At 36.9% G+C, this 20,316-nt stretch overlaps 2 protein-coding genes across 2 annotated transcripts; both read right to left on the bottom strand.

Moving 5' to 3' along the window:
• Positions 1 to 5,739: 5,739 nt before the first annotated feature.
• N7455_000742 (DNA-binding domain-containing protein) lies at positions 5,740 to 7,353 on the bottom strand (the record flags this gene model as incomplete). The annotated part of the gene is made up of 2 exons (XM_065603863.1): positions 5,740 to 6,250; positions 6,674 to 7,353. The coding sequence occupies 2 exons, from the start codon at positions 7,351 to 7,353 to the stop codon at positions 5,740 to 5,742; spliced, it is 1,191 nt and encodes a 396-aa protein (XP_065462354.1).
• An 11,416-nt stretch (positions 7,354 to 18,769) lies between these two features.
• N7455_000741 (sterol desaturase family protein) lies at positions 18,770 to 20,246 on the bottom strand (the record flags this gene model as incomplete). The annotated part of the gene is made up of 5 exons (XM_065603862.1): positions 18,770 to 19,328; positions 19,392 to 19,477; positions 19,528 to 19,768; positions 19,822 to 19,838; positions 20,226 to 20,246. The coding sequence occupies 5 exons, from the start codon at positions 20,244 to 20,246 to the stop codon at positions 18,770 to 18,772; spliced, it is 924 nt and encodes a 307-aa protein (XP_065462353.1).
• Between the last annotated feature and the right edge of the window lie 70 nt (positions 20,247 to 20,316).

The following is a 20,316-nucleotide window of genomic DNA, read 5'->3' as shown; positions in this document are numbered from 1 at the left end:
ATATTATCTTTTAATATTACTATATAGAGACTATCGTTAACGTAAAGTAAAAGCTATATATTTCTCTCCTTATATATAAAGATATATTGTTCGTTAGGGAGTTATTCGAATCCGAGATCCTTTAATTGCTACTTAATTGTCTTATACTATAGGTATACCGATTATCGAAGACTATATATAGCTTAGTTAATTATACAAATTTTGCCTAGAATCTCGTACCTTAAGGGAAGTCTTACAAATATATATCTTTCGTTAATTAGTATATTAAGATACGCGGTTATATAATCGATTTGTTCCTAGAAAAATTGACGTAAAACAACCATCGTTAAAAAGAGTCTCGTACTCTCCGGTCTTACTACTAGAGTATATATATTATTAAAGTTAAACCCTAGTCTTTAACGGTTTCCGTAGATTACCTATCTTACTCTATACTCTATAATAATATCTTCCTTATTATATTTAATATTATATACCTACTTACTAGGTAAAATTGTGCTTCCTAGCGGTAGATTGTCGATATACTAGTAGGTATTTATAAGATCTAGCTTCTCGATCTATAGATCTATTACTTATTACTATAGATTATTTTATAGTAACTTTAATACTTCTGCTCGATTCCTAAGAATTTTAATTTATTAGGTCTTTAAACTATATAGTGTCTTAACTACTACTAGACTTCGCCATAAACCGCAATTGGGGCCAAACCTTCGCCCCAACCCCCAAACCGCAACCGCACTGCGGTTTTTGATGGGTTCTGTTGGGGCCCCAAAAAGCCCATTTACAACCCATTTTTGCATAAACTCAAGGTCTTGGCATACATAATTCTGCTTATTTATCACCATAAATTACTGTTTTTTAACCTTATATTAGGTACTCTTCCAACTATTATCTTAGATAGGCTACAAAACATTCGAATTTTATATTGCTTTACAGATATTATTAAAATTTAGTTATAGTTATATTATTTGGCCTTTTTTCCTATTAGTTTTAAGCAAAAGTAGTGTGTTGAATTAAGTATTATAATTTTTTACATATTTTACTATAGAGATATATATTTGATATAGTATAAGCTAAGTGATTTTCCTCGAAGTAAAAGCTAGGGTTCTACAGTTTATGATTTCCCTTATTATTATACCTTATTAGTATCATTCGATAAGGAATTCTATAGTTTAAAATCAGGTATTATTTTTAACTAGAAAGGTACTAGAGGTAAGGCTATATCTAAGTTCAAAGCTGCTATTTTGATAATTATATATAGTTGCGAAGTGTTGAGAGGAGTTGGTGGTTTTTTACGGGTTATAGATGGGTTATTACGGTTTATCGATAGGTTATTGCGGTTTATATACGGTTTATAGTGGTTTATTACGGTTTATAGTGGAGCTTGACCTACTTAGTTAACTAATTAGTAGCGAGATATAGGTTAGAAACGCGATATATTAACTAATTCTTCTTTCTCCTATTTATCGGTCGCGTTTATAAGGATCTAAAGCTTTTCTATAGGTATTATTCCCTCCGTTCTATTATTTTCCCCTTATATTTTACCTTCTATAACTTATTATATCTTAAACTTAGTAGTTAACCTTCTCTTCGTCTATCTATAATAGTGATTTAGACAATCTTATTCTATATAATTATTTTACTCCCGATTTCTTAGAAAGCTAGGAGACTCTACTAACTAAGGATTTTCTCCGACCGGCTATTCCTTTCTCAATTCTATCGTACTTAACCCGTGTTAGCCCTAATCGCGTGAAAAACTATCTTCTTTATAATAGGATAGTTTATAACGAATAGGTAAGCTAGTAGCTTAAAACTAGCTTTAGGAAAAAGTATAATATACCCTAGGACGTAGTATATCAATCTACTACTTAGAATGATTTCTAATAAGTAGTAAATATCTCGGACGGAGTACTAAAAGTTATATATAAGCGCTATAGTCAGATTCTTAAGTATCTAAACTTTATCTAAGAGACTAAGGATAGAAGAAAACCGCGTTAAGGAACCTCGACTATAAAAATATACCTTAAAACTATAGCTTATATTAAGGCCTCGTAGGGTTAGAAATCGGATATTACTCGGTTTTTACAAAAGGTACGTAGATATTCTATATAATTATAATTACTTAGGCTCTAATTACTATATGTAGAATATACCGGACGTCGAAGAATTCTCTTAGGAACGCTAGGAGTAGGGCCTTCTTACCTTTATTACGGATATATAGCTTCCCTTTCAGCTAGTTAAATATCCCGTATTTTATAAATTGATTTAGTAAGCCTAATCCGCCCCTCTTACACTATCTATCCCCTTAGTAAAGATATTATAGCGCCGGCTTAAGGCCTCTATATAAGACTAATAAGAAGGGATCTTACGAACACTTCCTTAAGGTATAAGGATATCTATTACCCTTAATTACTAGACCTCACCCTTTATATATAGGCCTTTATAGCTATTACCGGCTACTTTATTAATATAGACTAGAGATACCGTAAGGTTCTTCTTAGGTTTAAACCACTTTATAGATCGTATACTAGTATAAATCTAAGTATCGTCCTCCTTAATATCTTAAAACAGTATAAGATTAAGGACCGAGTCTTTATAGTTACGATAGATAATATATCAAACAACTAAATAATAGTTAATACCTTAAAAGAGTCTATATCTAAAGACGTTACTCTTATTCGGGTTCTATACCTTATATATATAATTTAGCTTAGTCTGAATAAGCTACTTAGTTATATTAAGGCTTACCCGCTTAATAAATTAACAGATACGCGATAGAATAAGTAGAGATCACTATCTATATATACTAATTCGGGGAAGATTGATATTACTTATATACTTTTAAAGGTAATATATATTCCTCAATTCTTTTAATATATATTACTAAGTATTGTTACTATTAGATTCGAAATCTTACTATTTATATAAACGTAAGCCCTTAACGCCGAGAGACATTCTATAACCTACAAAGCGATACTATTAAGATTATACCTTTATAGGATATAAAAACGCGTTAGAACTTAATATTTCTAATACTTCAATATATAAAGCGCCTATAGCCAATCTTCTAGCCTTTCTATAATAAGTATAAGCGAGCTGATATAGCGCTTAGTAATAAAGAATAGCGTTAGGTTGATTACCTTCTCTTTCTTACCTAGCCGTTCTTCGATTTTATAGTTAAACTCTCGAAGATACGTAACGCTATAATATACTATATCTTCCTGATTTATAATAAGCTATTTAAATACCTTAAGAAATCAATCTCCTAGCTTACTAGGAAACGAACTAGCTAGAAGCGATAGATATTATAGGCCTTATAAGTATCCCGGAAGAAGCTCGGTCAGTACTACTCTAAGACTAATAATATTCGGGGATATCTATATACGATTAGTATAATACTTAATCCTATTAATAAGTTCCAGTTCTTTCAAACTAACGATTAGGATAATAATTAGCGAGTAATATACCGATAAAGTCTAGAAGATCACCTATCTCTATATAAAAAGCGCCTAAATCTTTAGCTAAATTCTTCCGAAGCGCCTTCGTTAATCGGATTATAGTCCTACCTTACCTCTATATTAAAGCCTAACCGTCTATATCTTACGGTTTCGGGCGATAAGATTATATAGTACTTAGTAGTATATCCTCGCCTCTACTTTTGCCCTTTATTCTATTAAACTAACTAATCTAGCTACTATTAATATAGCCCCTTTAGAGTTCTAGAGGACTAATATACCTCGCTTCCCCGCTCTTTCAGCTCTCACTTAGGATATTCTCTCAATCCCTACTACTAGTACTAGTATTAAACAATTGTTTAATACCGCTTAGGATATCTATTACTACCGCCGTAGTAGGCTATATACGTCCACAATCTAGGAATTAATGATATATCTATATATATCGAAGTTCGACAAAGAAGAACAGGACTCGGCATTATTATAGGAGTTCTTTACACAGGATAAGATTAAAGAAGCTAAGGAAGAGAAGGGGTTTACATCTGATATAGTTGATATTAATCCAATCAGTAATACAGAGGAAGATACTAGTCACGAAGAAGGGCAGGATATAGAGGATCTAGATAGTACAGTTGATATAGTGGATCATACAGCTGAGCCTACACTACCTTCTAATTCGGAGAGTAGTACTCAATTACGGGCTAATTTACGAGCTCGTAAGCGTGTGAGACGCGATAAGGATATATATGATTATCATTAGGGAGAGAATACAATCATACAATCTTGTTTTTTTATCAAAATAATCTCAGATATGTAAATGAAATATAGAAGAATTCAAGGAAAATTGTATAAATTATGGTCACATGCTCTACAATTCTACTCCACTTTAAAAACCAATTAGGGCCCCATAAACCATTGCGGTTTATAGACCTCGCCCCAAAAACCCACCCCAATTGCGGTTTGGGGTGGGGCGGTTTATGGGTTTTGCGGTTTATGGCGAAGTCTAACTACTACTATATCAATTACTTCTAGAGTACTATTTTCAATAGCTAGTAAAGCCTTACTATATTTATCCTATTTTAAGTCTTTAAATCGTTTAGGAGGTATAGATTAGCGGCCTAAAGATCTAGTTCTTATAGCCTTTATCCGTAGGGTAGGTATTAAAAGGGGGTAGAGAGATAATATAGTTAGTAAAGATATAGGTATAAAGTCTCTTAGAAGAGCTTTTCCCTTACCTTTTAGGGTAGTAAATTGAGTATAACCTTCTTTATTAAGTTCGTTAAGATTAATATCCTCAATTTTATATACTTTAGGATTATTTTTTAATAGTCTAAACTTAGTCAATTACGGGATTTATTATATAATTATAACTAGTAATCCTACTCTAGTTTTAATTTCTTAAATATTAGGGCTATTAATAATATCTCTACCTATAACGATTTATTAATTGTTATAGTAAGTAATATCTTATTTTTATTCCTAAAAAATAACGTCTTTATATCTTATTATCTTCCTAGTTTTAGGATTATAAATTCTATAGATATAACTATTATCTCCTTTATATCCTATAAGATAGCTTTTCTAGGCCTTTAGCTTTATTTTCTAGCTTTAAATCCTTTTCTCCTTTAGAATATAGACGTACGCTTTAGTATACTATGCCCTTAAGAAAGAGAGTGTTATATTGTCTAGTATTCGTATATTTAATTGCTTTCTCTATATAATAATTAGAGTATCTTGATTCTTTTATTAAAGTCGATTGATAATATAATATACTATATTTAATACTTTAGTCTATAATTCTTTAGGAGATCTAGTATCAATCCCTAATATTCTTATGATTTAAAGGAGGTAGGTAGTAACTAGCTAGTAAATTTAGAGATACTATTTTATTTATAAGTATAAGGAATAGATAGTATAATAATTATTATCTTTCCTCTTACCTAGGTAATAAAAAGAGAGAATTCTCTTCCTCTATTAATTCTCTATTTAGTAGGCTATATAGCTATCTTTTAGTAGATTTTTTCTGCGAATTGTTATAATATAAGATAGTAGCGAGTTATATTATCTATTACTACTATTATATAGTAACTGGCCCCTGTAATCTTTTTACAAAAATTACGGACCCTCGCTTGCGAGGGTCCGCCACCCATATGCAACATACCACCCAAATGCAACTTTTTTTTATACATTTAACCTCAACCTCTATTTTCTACAACATAATATAGTAAATAAATTAATTTAAAATAGGGAATAAATCAATTAACTAATTTATTACTTGTATACAAAATTATAGAGCTTTTCCACTTTTTTTGGCTCTGCCATACTTCCTGATTTCGATCAACACCTTCTTCCACTTCCGCTTCGTTTTCTCTTGATCCGCTTTTTCCGTCAATTTATACTCCTTTCTCTTCATTGCTTTCACTTGGTTTGAATTGATGATACCGGTGATCCGTAAATGACGACGAGATGTATCATATCTAGCGTGGCGAGCCCCCATAATAGCTTGTGTTTGGTCGAACTCCCGCTGTAGCTGGAGGGCTAAGGTAGCCTGTGCTTCAGCACCCTTTACAAGCTTCGCTAACCCTTCTTTGAAGCGCTGAGTTGTAGGATCGGTTTGATTAAGCCGTAGGCTAATCCTTCTGACTTTTTCAGCAGTTTTTGGAGTGCTAAACTCAGTATTTTGTGAGGTAATTGACGGTGTATTTGACCGAGATCGATTGTCATAATATGGATTATATGACTCCAATTTATCGGTAATAAGCTTAGAATTAATAGGCCAAAGGCCTGTTAATTTGGATCTAAGCTTAATTGTATGTGGTTTGAAGGTTTTTCGCCGGATTTCCCTAATTGAATGTAGGAATTCATCCTTTGAAAATCGGCGGTATCCAGTTATTGTAGCCGCTTCAACAGCCTCACTATGCCAGTGTTTATATACGCTAAACACGCCGATATCGAGAAGCTGTAATATATGGCTTGTATGCGATAGTAAGAAGAATAAGATGATATTATTCTTCTCACAAAATTAGATAAATTCACGAGTTAAATGAGATCCAAAACGATCGCATAAAATAAGGCGCTTTCCACTAACTGTACGGCCAATTGTCCATTTATGGAAGAGCTGAATCTATTAATATGCCAAGTGATTATTAATATAGCCGGTATCGGTAACGGCTATATGTTCCTCCTCTTTAATATAATCGAACCAGCGTAGTAAAGCTTACTTTACACTTAAAATGATAAGTGGAGGGCAGGCAAAACTATCGGCTGAGACAGCCTCTAAAACCGTAATAGATTCACGATTTATAACAGATCTATTGAATAGCTTCTTTTTTGGATGCCTAGCAATAATGAATTGATCCCGGCCGACACCAATTTGAAAGCTAGTTTCATCAAAATTATAGACATCTTGATAGCATATCCCGTGCTCAGTGACTATACGTTCATAGTCTTCAAACCACCTTTGAACTACCGATTTGTCAAGAGCAGCGCTTCTTTCAACATCAAGAGCTCGCCGCCGTCGTACATAGTAGTCGGGGTTACGTTTAAGAAAACGTTGTAGCCAGTGGTCGCCAATTTGTGTTGGTGGTTCCGTATCATCATGATGGTCCTCTTCGAGAATTGAATTAGCTGCAATAGCTATTTGGCGGCGATTTATTGATGCTCCGACCGCGTCAAAGTAATCAATGTATTCACATAATGCCTTTTCCTGTGCAGAGCTAAGCTTTCTGCCATTAGGTTGTCGTTGAAAAAGCGATTTTCCACCCTTCCATCGCCGGCGTAGTCGATGCACAGGGACCGCGAATTCTCGCGCAGTTTTCGCGATATTGGGTTTAGATTGCTCAGATAGAGAGTCCATTGCTAGCTGAATCTGCTGCTCTATTTCTTCATTGGATTGAGGCATGGTTGGTGGGGTGGTAGGTAATCAAAGTAAAAATGTAGGATTTAAAAAAGAAGTTGCATTTGGGTGGTATGTTGCATATGGGTGGCGGACCCTCGCTTGCCCGTAATTTTTGTAAAAAAATAACAGGGGCCGGTTACCTATCGTTTTTACTATTTTCTAGGTTATATCTAGGTAGACTGACTGGTTATAAATCTATATAAAATATATATCTAGCTCTTATTACTCTCGCCTAGCTAGTCCTAGAGATAATTCTTTTAGATTTGCTAAGGCTATATACTTTATAATTAAAGTCTTCTTCAATATTAATTATATTATAACCTAGATTAGCCTAACTGATCTTAGTTTTATAAGATCCTATATAGCCTAATCTCCGATAAGCTAATTTAGTAGAAATAATAGCAGTTCCTAATATAGGAGATACTAATTAAATAAAGGGTACTTTATAAGAGTCCTTTATAAAGCTAATCACTCTATTATTCTTATTATAAAGAGTTTTCGACTTACTATTCTACTAGATATCTAATTCTCTCTCTACTATTCCGAGAGAAAAGAGGTTATATTAACCTACTCTATATATATAATAAATACTAATCTAGTAGCACTCTAGAGTAGTTTGAATTGCTCCTTTTTAGCCTATTTTAATAGAGATATTATTAATATAGAGGCTTAATTATACTATTCTGTAAAATTCTACTTTAACTTTATCGTTTCTAGAGGTTATATTAACCTACTCTATATATATAATAAATACTAATCTAGTAGCACTCTAGAGTAGTTTGAATTGCTCCTTTTTAGCCTATTTTAATAGAGATATTATTAATATAGAGGCTTAATTATACTATTCTGTAAAATTCTACTTTAACTTTATCGTTTCTAGAGGTTAACTATTTGTAGGCCTTGACAAGTCACGCAAGAATGGTACCGCCAAGTCTTCTTGGCAGGAGTAAACCTTAAATTTTATGCCAAGAGACGTTGAACTGCCTATTTAGGTAATAAAATTACCTAAATAGGTTTAGTTTAGTCACGTTAGTCACGCGGTACCATACAGCACCGAGCAACGGTACCAAAATTTGCTTGGTACCGCGTGACTTGTCAAGGCCTAACTATTTGTATTCCTCGCCTGTATTATATAGTTAAATTATTAAGAAGGCAGATTAATTACTATAAATATACTTAGAGGCGCTAGTATCTAAGATCTATAGATATCTAGATACTAGAGCGGTAAATTTGATAGTAATTATCGAATAATTAATTTTCAGGTTCTTCTTTATAAATCGATATCTCTTTAATATCTTTTTCTTTATAGTACTCTTCCTACTATAATTATTAATTTGCTAACGTATTTCACATACGAGTGGTCCACACAAACGAGTGGTCCACCTAACCTAAAACGCGTCAATTAATTTAACCCTTTCTTCTTCAACCACCCACTATGCCACCAATACGCTCCCGAAGCTCTAAAGATTCAACAGAGCAAGAGGGTAGGATCTTACTAGCTATACAGGCTTTTAAGAATCAAGAAATCTCTTCAATTCGTGAAGTGGCGCGCCGTTTCGAAGTCCCAAAGTCGACTCTCCTACGCCGACTAAAGGGCACCCCTAGCCGCGCGATATCTCGCGCCAATTTACAAAAATTGACTGAAATTGAAGAGGAATCTCTTGAAAAATGGATTCTCTCTATGGATCTACGTGGAGCAGCCCCCCGGCCCTCTATGGTACGAGAAATGGCGGATCTTCTTCTTCAAAAGCGTGGAACTACCCCGGTTCTTTCGGTCGGCGAAAATTGGGTTACGAATTTCGTTAAAAGGCGTCCTCTCCTCTCCTCCCGATTCTCGAAACGGTACAATTACGAGCGTGCGAAATGCGAAGACCCTAAAATCATTATAGAGTGGTTTAATTTAGTTCAAAAGACAGTCCTTCAATATGGAATCGATCCCGACGATATTTATAACTTTAACGAGACCGGTTTCGCGATAAGATTAACTATAATTATAAAGGTTATTATACGGAGTAAATACTATAGTCGGAGACTAGTTTTTATAACCTAGAAATTATAAATAGGTGACGGTAGTTAAATATACGAATACTTCTAGCTAGGCCCTTCCTCCGTATATGATTTTTAAAGGTAAAGTCTTTATTAAATTATAGTTTGACGGCCTTCCGGATAATTAGCGTTTCGAAGTTAGTCCTAACGGCTAGACCTCTAATAAAATTGGACTTCGTTAGCTTAAGAAGCTCTTTATTCCTAGTACTTCTTTATATACTAAGGGGGGGTATCGGCTTTTAATACTCGACGGCCACGGAAGTCATTTAATACCTTAATTTGACGAAATTTGTGAGCAAAATAAGGTAATACCAATTTATATACTAGCTCATTCGTCCTATCTTTTACAACCTCTAGATATTAGTTGTTTTGCGGTGTTAAAACGTGCCTACGGTCAGATAGTTGAAAATAAGATACGGACCGGGATCAACTATATTGACAAATTTGACTTCCTCGAAGTATATCCCCTCGCCCGAATTGAAGCTTTTAAATCGGAGACTATTAAAATAGCTTCGGGACAGCCGGTTTAGTCCCTTTTGAACTAGAGAGAGTGATTTCAAAACTCAATATCCGGCTTCGAACCCCCCCCCCCCCCTAGCCGGGGCAGTGATTAGGACCCCTAAACCCCTTCGAACTACGTTCAATTGCAAAAGCAAACTTCGTCAATTAAAGCATTACTTCGTATAAGATCAAGGAGCCCTCCAAGTCCTCTCAATTCTGCTATAAACCAGGTTTTAAAGGCATGCCAGATCACTATGCAATCCGCCGCATTTCTCGAGAAAGAAGTAGGCGATTTACGCGCCGCCAACGAGAAGCAGAAGCAAAAGCGTACTAGATCTCGGAGGCAGATATAGGCAGAAGTAGACCTGGCATTACACCGCCCACAGGTGCAGTACCTCCGCATCTGCACCTGCACCTCAGGAGGTTCAGGTGCGGACCTTCGCACCTGACCCGCACCTGAGGGTCGACAGGTTCGGTGCAGGGTTACCCTCATCAACCCGCATATGCATAAATTTCTGACACCTTACCCCTTTTGGCTGGATAAAATGGATGATTCATCTCTGTTTTTTACACCTGTTCCGTCAGCCTGAAGCCATATCAGTGAATACTCTATCAACATAAGGATTTATGAACAAATACTTATATAAAAGTAAACAGTAGGTATTGTTACCTATAAACTCTAAATAAATACAAAGAAATTCGACGTTAGAAGTGGTCAATAAGGGTTATTGACAAAACAGTATATAAAGTTGTAGATATATATATCGAGTATGCTGTTTACCTTATATATCTTCAAAGGCATAACTACAGTTTTATATAAAGAGCTTCAAGATGTCAAAATCACCTTATTTTGATATCATTGTAACCGTTAAATCTTCTTCTATTATATTGTCTTAAAGAATTAAGAATATCTAACACAGATATATTATAAATTGAGTTCAAACTTCCCAGTTGTTAGACTTAGCTGTTCTGATTATAATATTTTCTCAACCTAAGGGTTACTTTGAGGTATAGTGAGGTGTATTTAGGTTTACCTCTAAGGTGTAGTGAGGTTTATTTAGGTTTACCCCTGAGGTATAGTGAGGTATACCTAGACTGCGACAACGCCCATGAAAGTGGAGACACTTTTAGCGTCGCCAAGACATATGCGGGCACTCTTGGCAAGGTGGGTACTGCCAAGAACTAATTATACACATAAAATAGCCTAATAGGGTAATTTTTGCATTATTTTTGCATAAGGGTGGGCGATGGGCGTTAAATTCCAAAAGGCCCACGGGCCGTGGACACTTCCTAGTGCCCATGGACGGGCGATGTCGCAGTCTAGTAATACCTACCGGAAATTATTCTAGGAATTATTAATTCCGTATTAAGAGCGTCTTATAATAAATTAAGGATTAACTAATACTCTAATAGTAGTATTATCTAGTTCTAGGCTAAATAAGATACTAAAGAGTAATAAGATATCTATAAAGCCAGCTAGTAATAAGATGACTTAATATCTCGATAGTAGTATATTTATAATCTATTTCTTCCTTATATAGGATAATACTAATATATTTATACTACTAGATCTAATTGATATTAAATCTCTTTAATTCTAGCGGGAGAATTAATCTCGTTTCCCTACGATCGCGTTACTTACTCGCGATATTCTCTCTATTCTAGTAACTAGTACTAGTGTCGAACGGCTCTTTAATACTACTCGGGATATTTATTACTACCGCTATAGTTATCTAAAGTCTAAAACAATCGAGGAGCTTATATTGTTTCTATATATAATAAGTAGGCCTTGACAAGTCACGCGGTACCAAGCAAATTTTGGTACCGTTGCTCGGTGCTGTATGGTACCGCGTGACTAACGTGACTAAACTAAACCTATTTAGGTAATTTTATTACCTAAATAGGCAGTTCAACGTCTCTTGGCATAAAATTTAAGGTTTACTCCTGCCAAGAAGCCTTGGCGGTACCATTCTTGCGTGACTTGTCAAGGCCTAATAATAAGATTCAATATTAAGGATACCGAGGTAAAGCAGCTTAAGCAGTTGTTTATACTAGCTAAGATTAAGTCGGCGAAGGAGTAGAACGATAAATATATAGAGGATACTAAGCTTAACCTAATTAGTGATAATAAAGAGGAAGAAGGAGTAGATAATAGACTGCGAGAGATATCTCCTTATTTAATAGATATAGATATAGAGGTGACAGAGCCTGAGTTACTAGAGACTGTAACTCAGAGACGGGCCTTAGGGAGGAAGCGTAAGAGTAGGGCAGATGAGGATTTCGAGTAATATTAGAGAAATACATCCTGATTCAATTGTTTAATTTATTCTCAATTTATTCTAGAAGAGCGCTGTAAGTAAAATACTTAATATTATAAGCAAAAAATGCATTAATTATAATTTATGCAGTTATACGCCAGAAGTCTGTTTGTCTGGTTTACACTATATTGGGGCCCCAATGGGTTACCCAATGGGTTTTGGTAGACTTCGGCAGAACCCATTTTATAACCCATTCTTGGCATGCCAAGGACCCATCGGAACCCATCGGAACCCAAAATACATAAAACCTGCACAAAACCTGCATAAATATACCTAATTAGGCAGGTCCTGGCATTTTTATGCCTAAACTTTAATTTTGGGTTCTTGGCATTGGGTTTTGGGTCGAAGGTTTCGACCCAAAATGGGTTTTGCCGAAGTCTAGGTTTTGGGTTATGAGCTATAACCTAAAACCTATCGTTGGGTCGAAGCAATGGACCCAAAACCTATTTTGGGTTGGGTTGGGTCCGGGTTAGAGTGGGTTGTGCCGAAGTCTAAACCTTCCTACCATTTCTACCTCATAGACTAAATATAAGGATTAGACTTCCGCAAAGCTCGAAAAGCCCGAAACCTAGACCTTGCCAACTCCCATGGGACTAAGCTAAACCTATTTAAGTAATAAAATTACCTAAATAGACGAAGATCACCACTCTTGGCATGCCAAGATATTTTCATGGGAGTGGGTCCATGGGAGTTGGCAAGGTCTACCGAAACCCGACCCGACTCGACCCTCAAAAGGGTCGGGTTTCGGGCCTGTTCCTAAAGCTCGCAGCGGGCTTCGGGCTTTTGGTTTGGGCCCATAGCTCGAAGGGGGGGGGGCCCGACGAGCCCCCCCCCCTACGACTAAACAGTGCAAACATGCTAATTTCTCGTGACTACACAAATAATGCAGAAATTCCTAGTATTTTTGAGTATTTCGATTACATCGTTCACTTTAAATTCAACAAATCATTGATTCGTTTAAGCATATATCAATATATTATGATTAAATCAAGTGTGAACTAATAAGACTGATATATATCATCCTCTATATGCTTCCTTTTCCTCCCTGACATACGTGGCTGAGTAGTATAACTTGGTAATAGAGGATCGCTAGTATCATCATCACCAGTATTATCATCATCAATATCAATCAAACCACCTAAGCTCTCTGGCTGTTCTTCTATATCACTAATCTGTTCAATTTCAATATCATCAAGCCTATCGTCCTTTTCCTCTCTTAATACTTCGATCTCATTCAAAGAGAAGAATCGTTCAAGCTCTTTTGCCTTATATAATTCAAGGTCAAATCTTGATATACAAAGGAATAGCATTAACTCTTCAATAGTCTTAGCCTTTATACGACCGCGGCGATAATAGCAAATATCGCGAGCAGTATTAAATAATCGTTCCACACCTACACTAGTTACTAGAATTATAAGAATATCCCGCGTAAGTAAAGCAATCGCAAGAAAACGGCTCTGATTCTCTCACTAAAAGGGTAGTGGCTCAGAATCAACGATATCTATATATAATTAGTGATAGATATTCATCGAAATATGACTAGAAGAAGAGCATAACTTACCACCATCAAGATACTAGGTTATCTCGTCACTAACCGGCTTCGCTTTAGGTTTCTTTGGGCGAAGCAGATTATAAAGAGCTGTACTTGGCCTTAATCTAGGAGAGGAGACTGGTAGGCCTTAACTAGTAGTATGACGCTCTTAGTAAGGTAAGAGAGTATCTTAGAACGAGGCTCGATATTTATCACGCTATTCCTTTATCTAATCATTAGAGAGAAAGAATTGGAACCTATTATCTGGCGCCAGCATAGTACTAATCGCATAGATATGATCACGATCATAATCTATCTACGAATAGTACTTATCAAGCTTCAATCGGCCAGCCTTAAGGGAGGAAAGTATCTATTATTTCTATAGGACACGCTTTCGTTGAAGCTGCTTAATAGACTTCTCAAGGTACTCGAACAATATATTGTAGATCTAGAATACTAGATATACAGTCACATCTCGAGTCTTAGAAAGCGTAAGAGTGTATTCATAGAATAGCTTTGTAAGACAAAGAAGGTAATCGATCTAGCGCCATTCATCCTTATTAAGTGCTATCTCCTCGCAGTTATAGTCTATACAGAATATACCAAGGAATTCACGGAGCCTCTTTACCCGGCGAAGCATAAGAAACGTTGAGTTCCACCTAGACTGCGACATCGCCCGTCCATGGGCACTAGGAAGTGTCCACGGCCCGTGGGCCTTTTGGAATTTAACGCCCATCGCCCACCCTTATGCAAAAATAATGCAAAAATTACCCTATTAGGCTATTTTATGTGTATAATTAGTTCTTGGCAGTACCCACCTTGCCAAGAGTGCCCGCATATGTCTTGGCGACGCTAAAAGTGTCTCCACTTTCATGGGCGTTGTCGCAGTCTAGTTCCACCTAGTCTTTATATCCTAAAGTGGCATAAGTGCCTGCTCTAAGGGCTAAAGACTAACAAATGCTTCGCGACGTTAGGGACTAGCCCGGATATAAATAGCAAGATACCGTATCTTATTCAAGGTATGAGATATACTCCGGTTTTTGCTTTAGGCATTTGCTTTCGCGAGAATTGATTGACGATCAGACTATCTAGTCTCAGTTATATCATTCTAAGGGACTGCTTTTAAGCGATCAAGAAGTTGGTTCAGACTCAATTGAATAACATATACCAGATAGGGTATTCGGATAATATAAACATTACTCGATAAGGCCTATTAAAGCGAGTTAACGAGGGTCTTATTATTCGATATATTATCCGTGGTTAATCTAAATATACGATCCTAGATATTATGATTAGTAAGTATCTCTAAGAGAACACCACTTAGATTAGCACTAGTATGAGTACCTTCGAGGGATTTAAACCTAAGAAGCACCTCCCGGTAGGACCAGTTAATATCAACAAAATAGCCAGTAATAGCTATAAATACTTATCCGAATAGTAAAGTCCAGCAATCTAACGCAATTGAGATTTTCGCATCTACCGGAAGCAGTTTAAGTATAGAATCTTAGCGTTCCTTAACACGAGTAGATAGTCGACGTCGAACTATATCAGCAGAGGGGATATATAGGGGGCTTAGGGCCGAGTATACTTATAAAATTATCCGTCGAAACGTTAGATATTCGATAAGGTGAAAGGGAAGTCGATTGATCGTAAGAAACTATAATAGATTATCCTCCTAAGCTACCTTAGAGAAAACCTCTCGGGTAGTATTATCCTATTTTAATTAGTAGTACGAATCATATTAAAGGGATATCCATACTATTAACTAAATAAACTTATCGAGTCCCCCTCGTTACTAACCTCCACTTACAGCCCTTTTATAGGCAGAAGTCCTAAGATGCCTAGTCATAGTAGTTGTACCATAACGCGCATCCTTCCCGTTTATATCTTTTTTAGCTATATAGGGATGCTTAAGGATCGCAGAGCAATACTTATATATAACCTTTGGGCTGCCATTGCTGCTATAGGCTACCTGGGTAAAGTGCTCCTAGATATATAAAAGATAATTTGAGTGCTATACGACTTTGCCCTTTAATCTATAATCGGTTTATAACCACCACTCTACCCACTCTTAGTGATTCATTCTATCATATAAGAAGTATAACCTTTTCCGATTAGGTCCAACACGTTCAAATCGTTCAAGCTATAGGAGTAAGGGAGGGTCGTCCGGTCGAAGAAAAGCCGGCACAGATATATCAAAAGTCTGTTAGCTTATTAAGGGCGTAGCTAGGTAATTAGAGGGTATAAGGTAGGGTAAGTTCTCGTAGTTACCTCCGAATTGTGATAATATAAACTCGGACTACTGACTTTAGGACATCGTAGAGTTAAAAAACCTAACACAGTAAGGGCTTTTGAGAATATATAAAAGAGGGTCGATATATTACCAGAAGCTCTACTACCTAGAGGTATTACTTGACTAGTTGAATCAATAATCGATAGCTCAAAATAGAGGGTAATAATACTAGTAGATAATTAGTTAAATTATCTATAATAAGTAGGGCCGGCTCGAAAAAAGCCCATAAAGCTCGAAAAAAGCTCGTAAAGCCTATTAATAACCCGTAAAAAGCCCGAATGCCCCACTAAAAGCCTATCAAAAGCCCACTCCCAGCCCATTCCCAGCTCGTTATCACTTCTAGACCTTGCCAACTCCCATGGACCCACTCCCATGAAAATATCTTGGCATGCCAAGAGTGGTGATCTTCGCCTATTTAGGTAATTATATTACTTAAATAGGCTTAGTTTAGTCCCATGGGAGTGATGGGACCAGGAAATGGGACCAAAATTTTCTTAGTCCCATGGGAGTTGGCAAGGTCTAATCACTTCATTTCCCACGAAATATTTCAACTTACACTAGTCCCTAGGTAAAAGGTTTTTAGTTCAGTTAGTATTAAACCATTCTATAGACTAAGTTTCTGACCTTAGTCAAAGACTAGATTTCTAGCTTCGGTCAGAAATTACTATTATATATTATACTACTATAAGCACTACTATAAACAATACTTAAGCTTCCACCTATAATTTCTGACCTTGGTCAAAGACTAGATTTCTAGCTTCGGTCAGAAATTACTATTATATATTATACTACTATAAGCACTACTATAAACAATACTTAAGCTTCCACCTATAATTTCTGACCTTGGTCAAAGACTAGATTTCTAGCTTCGGTCAGAAATTACTATTATATATTATACTACTATAAGCACTACTATAAACAATACTTAAGCTTCCACCTATAATTTCTGACCTTGGTCAAAGACTAGATTTCTGACTGCGGTCAGAAATTATACTTACCTAGTGATATTCAACAATATTGAGGACTAAGTGGGATATAGTGTATGGTCTAAAGTGTAGAAGCTCAATATAGTCTAAAATATAGATAAAGGATGAAACCCCGAAAACTCTAGAATATATATTTATATATCAGTATTGCTTAATTCGGTCTGTAGAGTGATCCATACACCTAAACATAGAATACTCAGAACCATATAGGCAATAAAGGTAGCAATAATAACATATAGATAATCATATCTCTAAGTCCTTTTTTTAAAGCAAGAATAGGTAGTTTGAACGATTTATTCTAGTCAATGATCATGGTTTATGAAGGTAGAAGACTCGGGTCCAGATACAGCTTATACATAAAAAAAAATTAGTATTTTATCGACGTAGTTATTATGCTAATATATTAAGGATATATATCTATTGACTAGAATTTCCAAATATTTCCCATTCCTGATTATGATAATAGAGGAGAATTGCATATATGAACCAAAACATAGGTAAAAGACGGTCATTTATTTGGGTGATTCAGCCACTTTATGAACGCCAAGACCATGGTTTTATGCAATTTCGAGCCCAGGGGGGGGGCCCGACGAGCCCCCCCTTCCCAGCCGGGGTCCGGGTCGAGCTTGAAAAGTTCGACCCCCAGCTCGTTGCGGGTCGGGTTTCGAGCCCGGACCTTGAGCCCAAAGTTGGGCTTTGCGGAAGTCTAATAAGGATAGTCTATATAGTCGTACTACTTCTTAAGAAAGTTAAGTAATACTTAGAATCATATTACGAGCTAAATCTTCGAGAAGAGTATATTTAACTTAAAATTCCAAGTATAGAGAGGGAAGAAGAAAATAGGAGTTTAGTCAGATATAAGGTATTTTGTAGGTCCCTTCCCCGCTTCGCGTAGGACTCTGCAAACATAGCAAACTCTCCATTGTCGCTTGATACTCCTAATCTAGTAACCACTTAGCCGGTCTAAACCGACAGAACTTCTCGATCGTCACAATCAGAGTCCGTATAGATTGTAAAATGGCGGAAATTATCACTTTTAGTTCGCTAGAGAATTATATATCTGTTATCTACACCATACATTGCCGTATACGTCAAATTCCATCATTTTCTATAATTGATTGTGACTATCATGGCTTTCAATATTTCTTAGTTTCTAATTTATCTATTTTTAATCTCTTTTTCTATTACTCTCTATTCCTACTAACCTTCCTATCTTCGCCGTTATAACCTTCTAGACGCACGCAACATAACTCCAGGGGTTCCAATACACAATTTCGATTGCTCTATGCCACTATTTTCTAGTATATTCGAAAAGTATTGCCACATGACGCCTCGGTCATCACTACGTTATATAACATTATTATAATCTGCTTGTAAAGTCCGTCCCAGAGGGCCTAAGTGGCGAAACCTGCATGGCAGCTATGCTTTGTGATTGAAATGTGTAAATTCTCGTCATCTTATACCACGATAATACGAGGACGTCACTTCGCTTAACCACTGCAGGACAATCGAAATGTATTATTGATAGTGGTTATATTGAAAATCTAAAATGGCTCATTCTATCACAAGGCACATTGAAATATTAAATACATTATCACATTACTATCCCGAAGATAGTAAGTATCATGAGAAACTACACGCTCGCTGGACGATATCCAGGACTGAACACTGCAGAGAAATACCCGAATAGGGATTTAAAGACGCAAGCATAATGTGAACGAAGAAAGGTAAACATGCAAACTGCTTACTGGGCCTTCGAAACCTTGGCCTTGTTTTCCCTTCGGCGCTTCAGCGCATCTGGGGTGTACTCGGTGTCAAGGACATAATCCCACCACCGGAAGCTGCTGGAATAGTTGCCGATGAACTTCTCATGGTGGAGATCGTGGTGATCGGCACCAGCCCAGAAGGGAAGGAAATGGTGAAGGCTCCACGGGAATTCATAACCACTGTGAGCATCAATGGCCTGGAACAAGCGCAAGACGATCCAGATGTACATGGTAAGAATGTGGAGTTCACCTGTCATCGCACACCAAACAATCGGACACCCGATAGTTCCGAAGCCCAGGATCATCACTTCAATCGGGGAGGCATATTCAGCAGCCAAGCCAAAAGGGGCCGAGTACTGGTGGTGGATTTTGTGAATGGCCTTGTAGAGGGGACCCCAATGAAGAGCACGGTGGGAGAAATAATGCCAGGTATCCTCCATCACAAAGAAGATTGCAATCTGATATGCCATGGTCCAAAGGGTCGGGAATGGGATCGAGGTTGAGAGTCCACAGAATTGTGCCAATGGGTGGAAGAGCCTAAGATGTGTATGTTAGACCCTCGAAAATCCCCGAATTTAGAAACAGATTCTCATGTCTTACCAGATCTGGGGGAGTTCGACGGTGAAATGACTCAGGAGCACGAACTTGGCGCAATCCCATTGTTCCCGTAGCGAAGGGATCTTGTTCTGCATAGTATTAGAGACGACCAAATGAACCGAATGGTGCTGCTACTTACACCCTGAATCTTGTAGCGGTTGAACATTCCCAATGTGTCAATGAAAATCCAAGGCAGCGAGCGACCGAAGTAGACCAGTTCATGCATGACGAATGACATGATTCCGGTGGCCAGGACATCGTTTTGCATCCAAGCATACCAGGCTGCCCATAACCTCTCGGCCACGTTCAGCTCGGCATTGTACTTGCCAATCTCCTCAAATTGGCCCCAGTATGTCCCTGAGGACAAGACCGTTGAATTCCTATATCACAGAGGTTAGATAACTATGACAGGCCAAGGACATGATCACCATACATTGTCAAGGTTGTTCTCTTTCAAAGAGTTCAGAGAAGGAAAAGCAGATCCAAGGAAGTTCAGCAAGAAGCAAGAGGAAAGAAGAAAGAAGAAAGAGAAAAGGATAAAGAGGAAGATAAGACGCAGTGAAACCCAAGCTAGAGCCAGAAATTGATTCTATCAAAGGTTTATAAAGGGAAAAAGGGATAAGATCAAGATTCAAGGAATAGTCCAATCCCGACGTGGCGAGATCACCTTTTTTTTTTTCTCTTTTCCCCCCTGAACGTAGGGGTAAGGCCACTGGCAAGCCGATCCCCATCCGAGATCACCCCACCTGCATAAAATCAGGTAATGCGGATTTCGCTGCTTTTTGTTTGGTTGAAACATCCCCGGGAGACTCCAGTGAAAATCCAGACCCCATTTACGAAGACTATTTCGATATACATCTTACGATCTTTTCTCTTTTTTGAGAAACATTGACTTTAAAGGAATAAAGTAGGAATAAAGTAGGAATAA

This window comes from Penicillium solitum, assembly GCF_028829755.1.
Source record: "Penicillium solitum strain IBT 25940 chromosome Unknown utg000001l_segment0_segment0, whole genome shotgun sequence".
NCBI classification, from domain to species: Eukaryota; Fungi; Ascomycota; class Eurotiomycetes; order Eurotiales; family Aspergillaceae; genus Penicillium; species Penicillium solitum.
The sequence above is the reverse complement of the archived record's forward strand: the minus strand, read 5'-3'. Positions and strand labels throughout refer to the sequence as shown.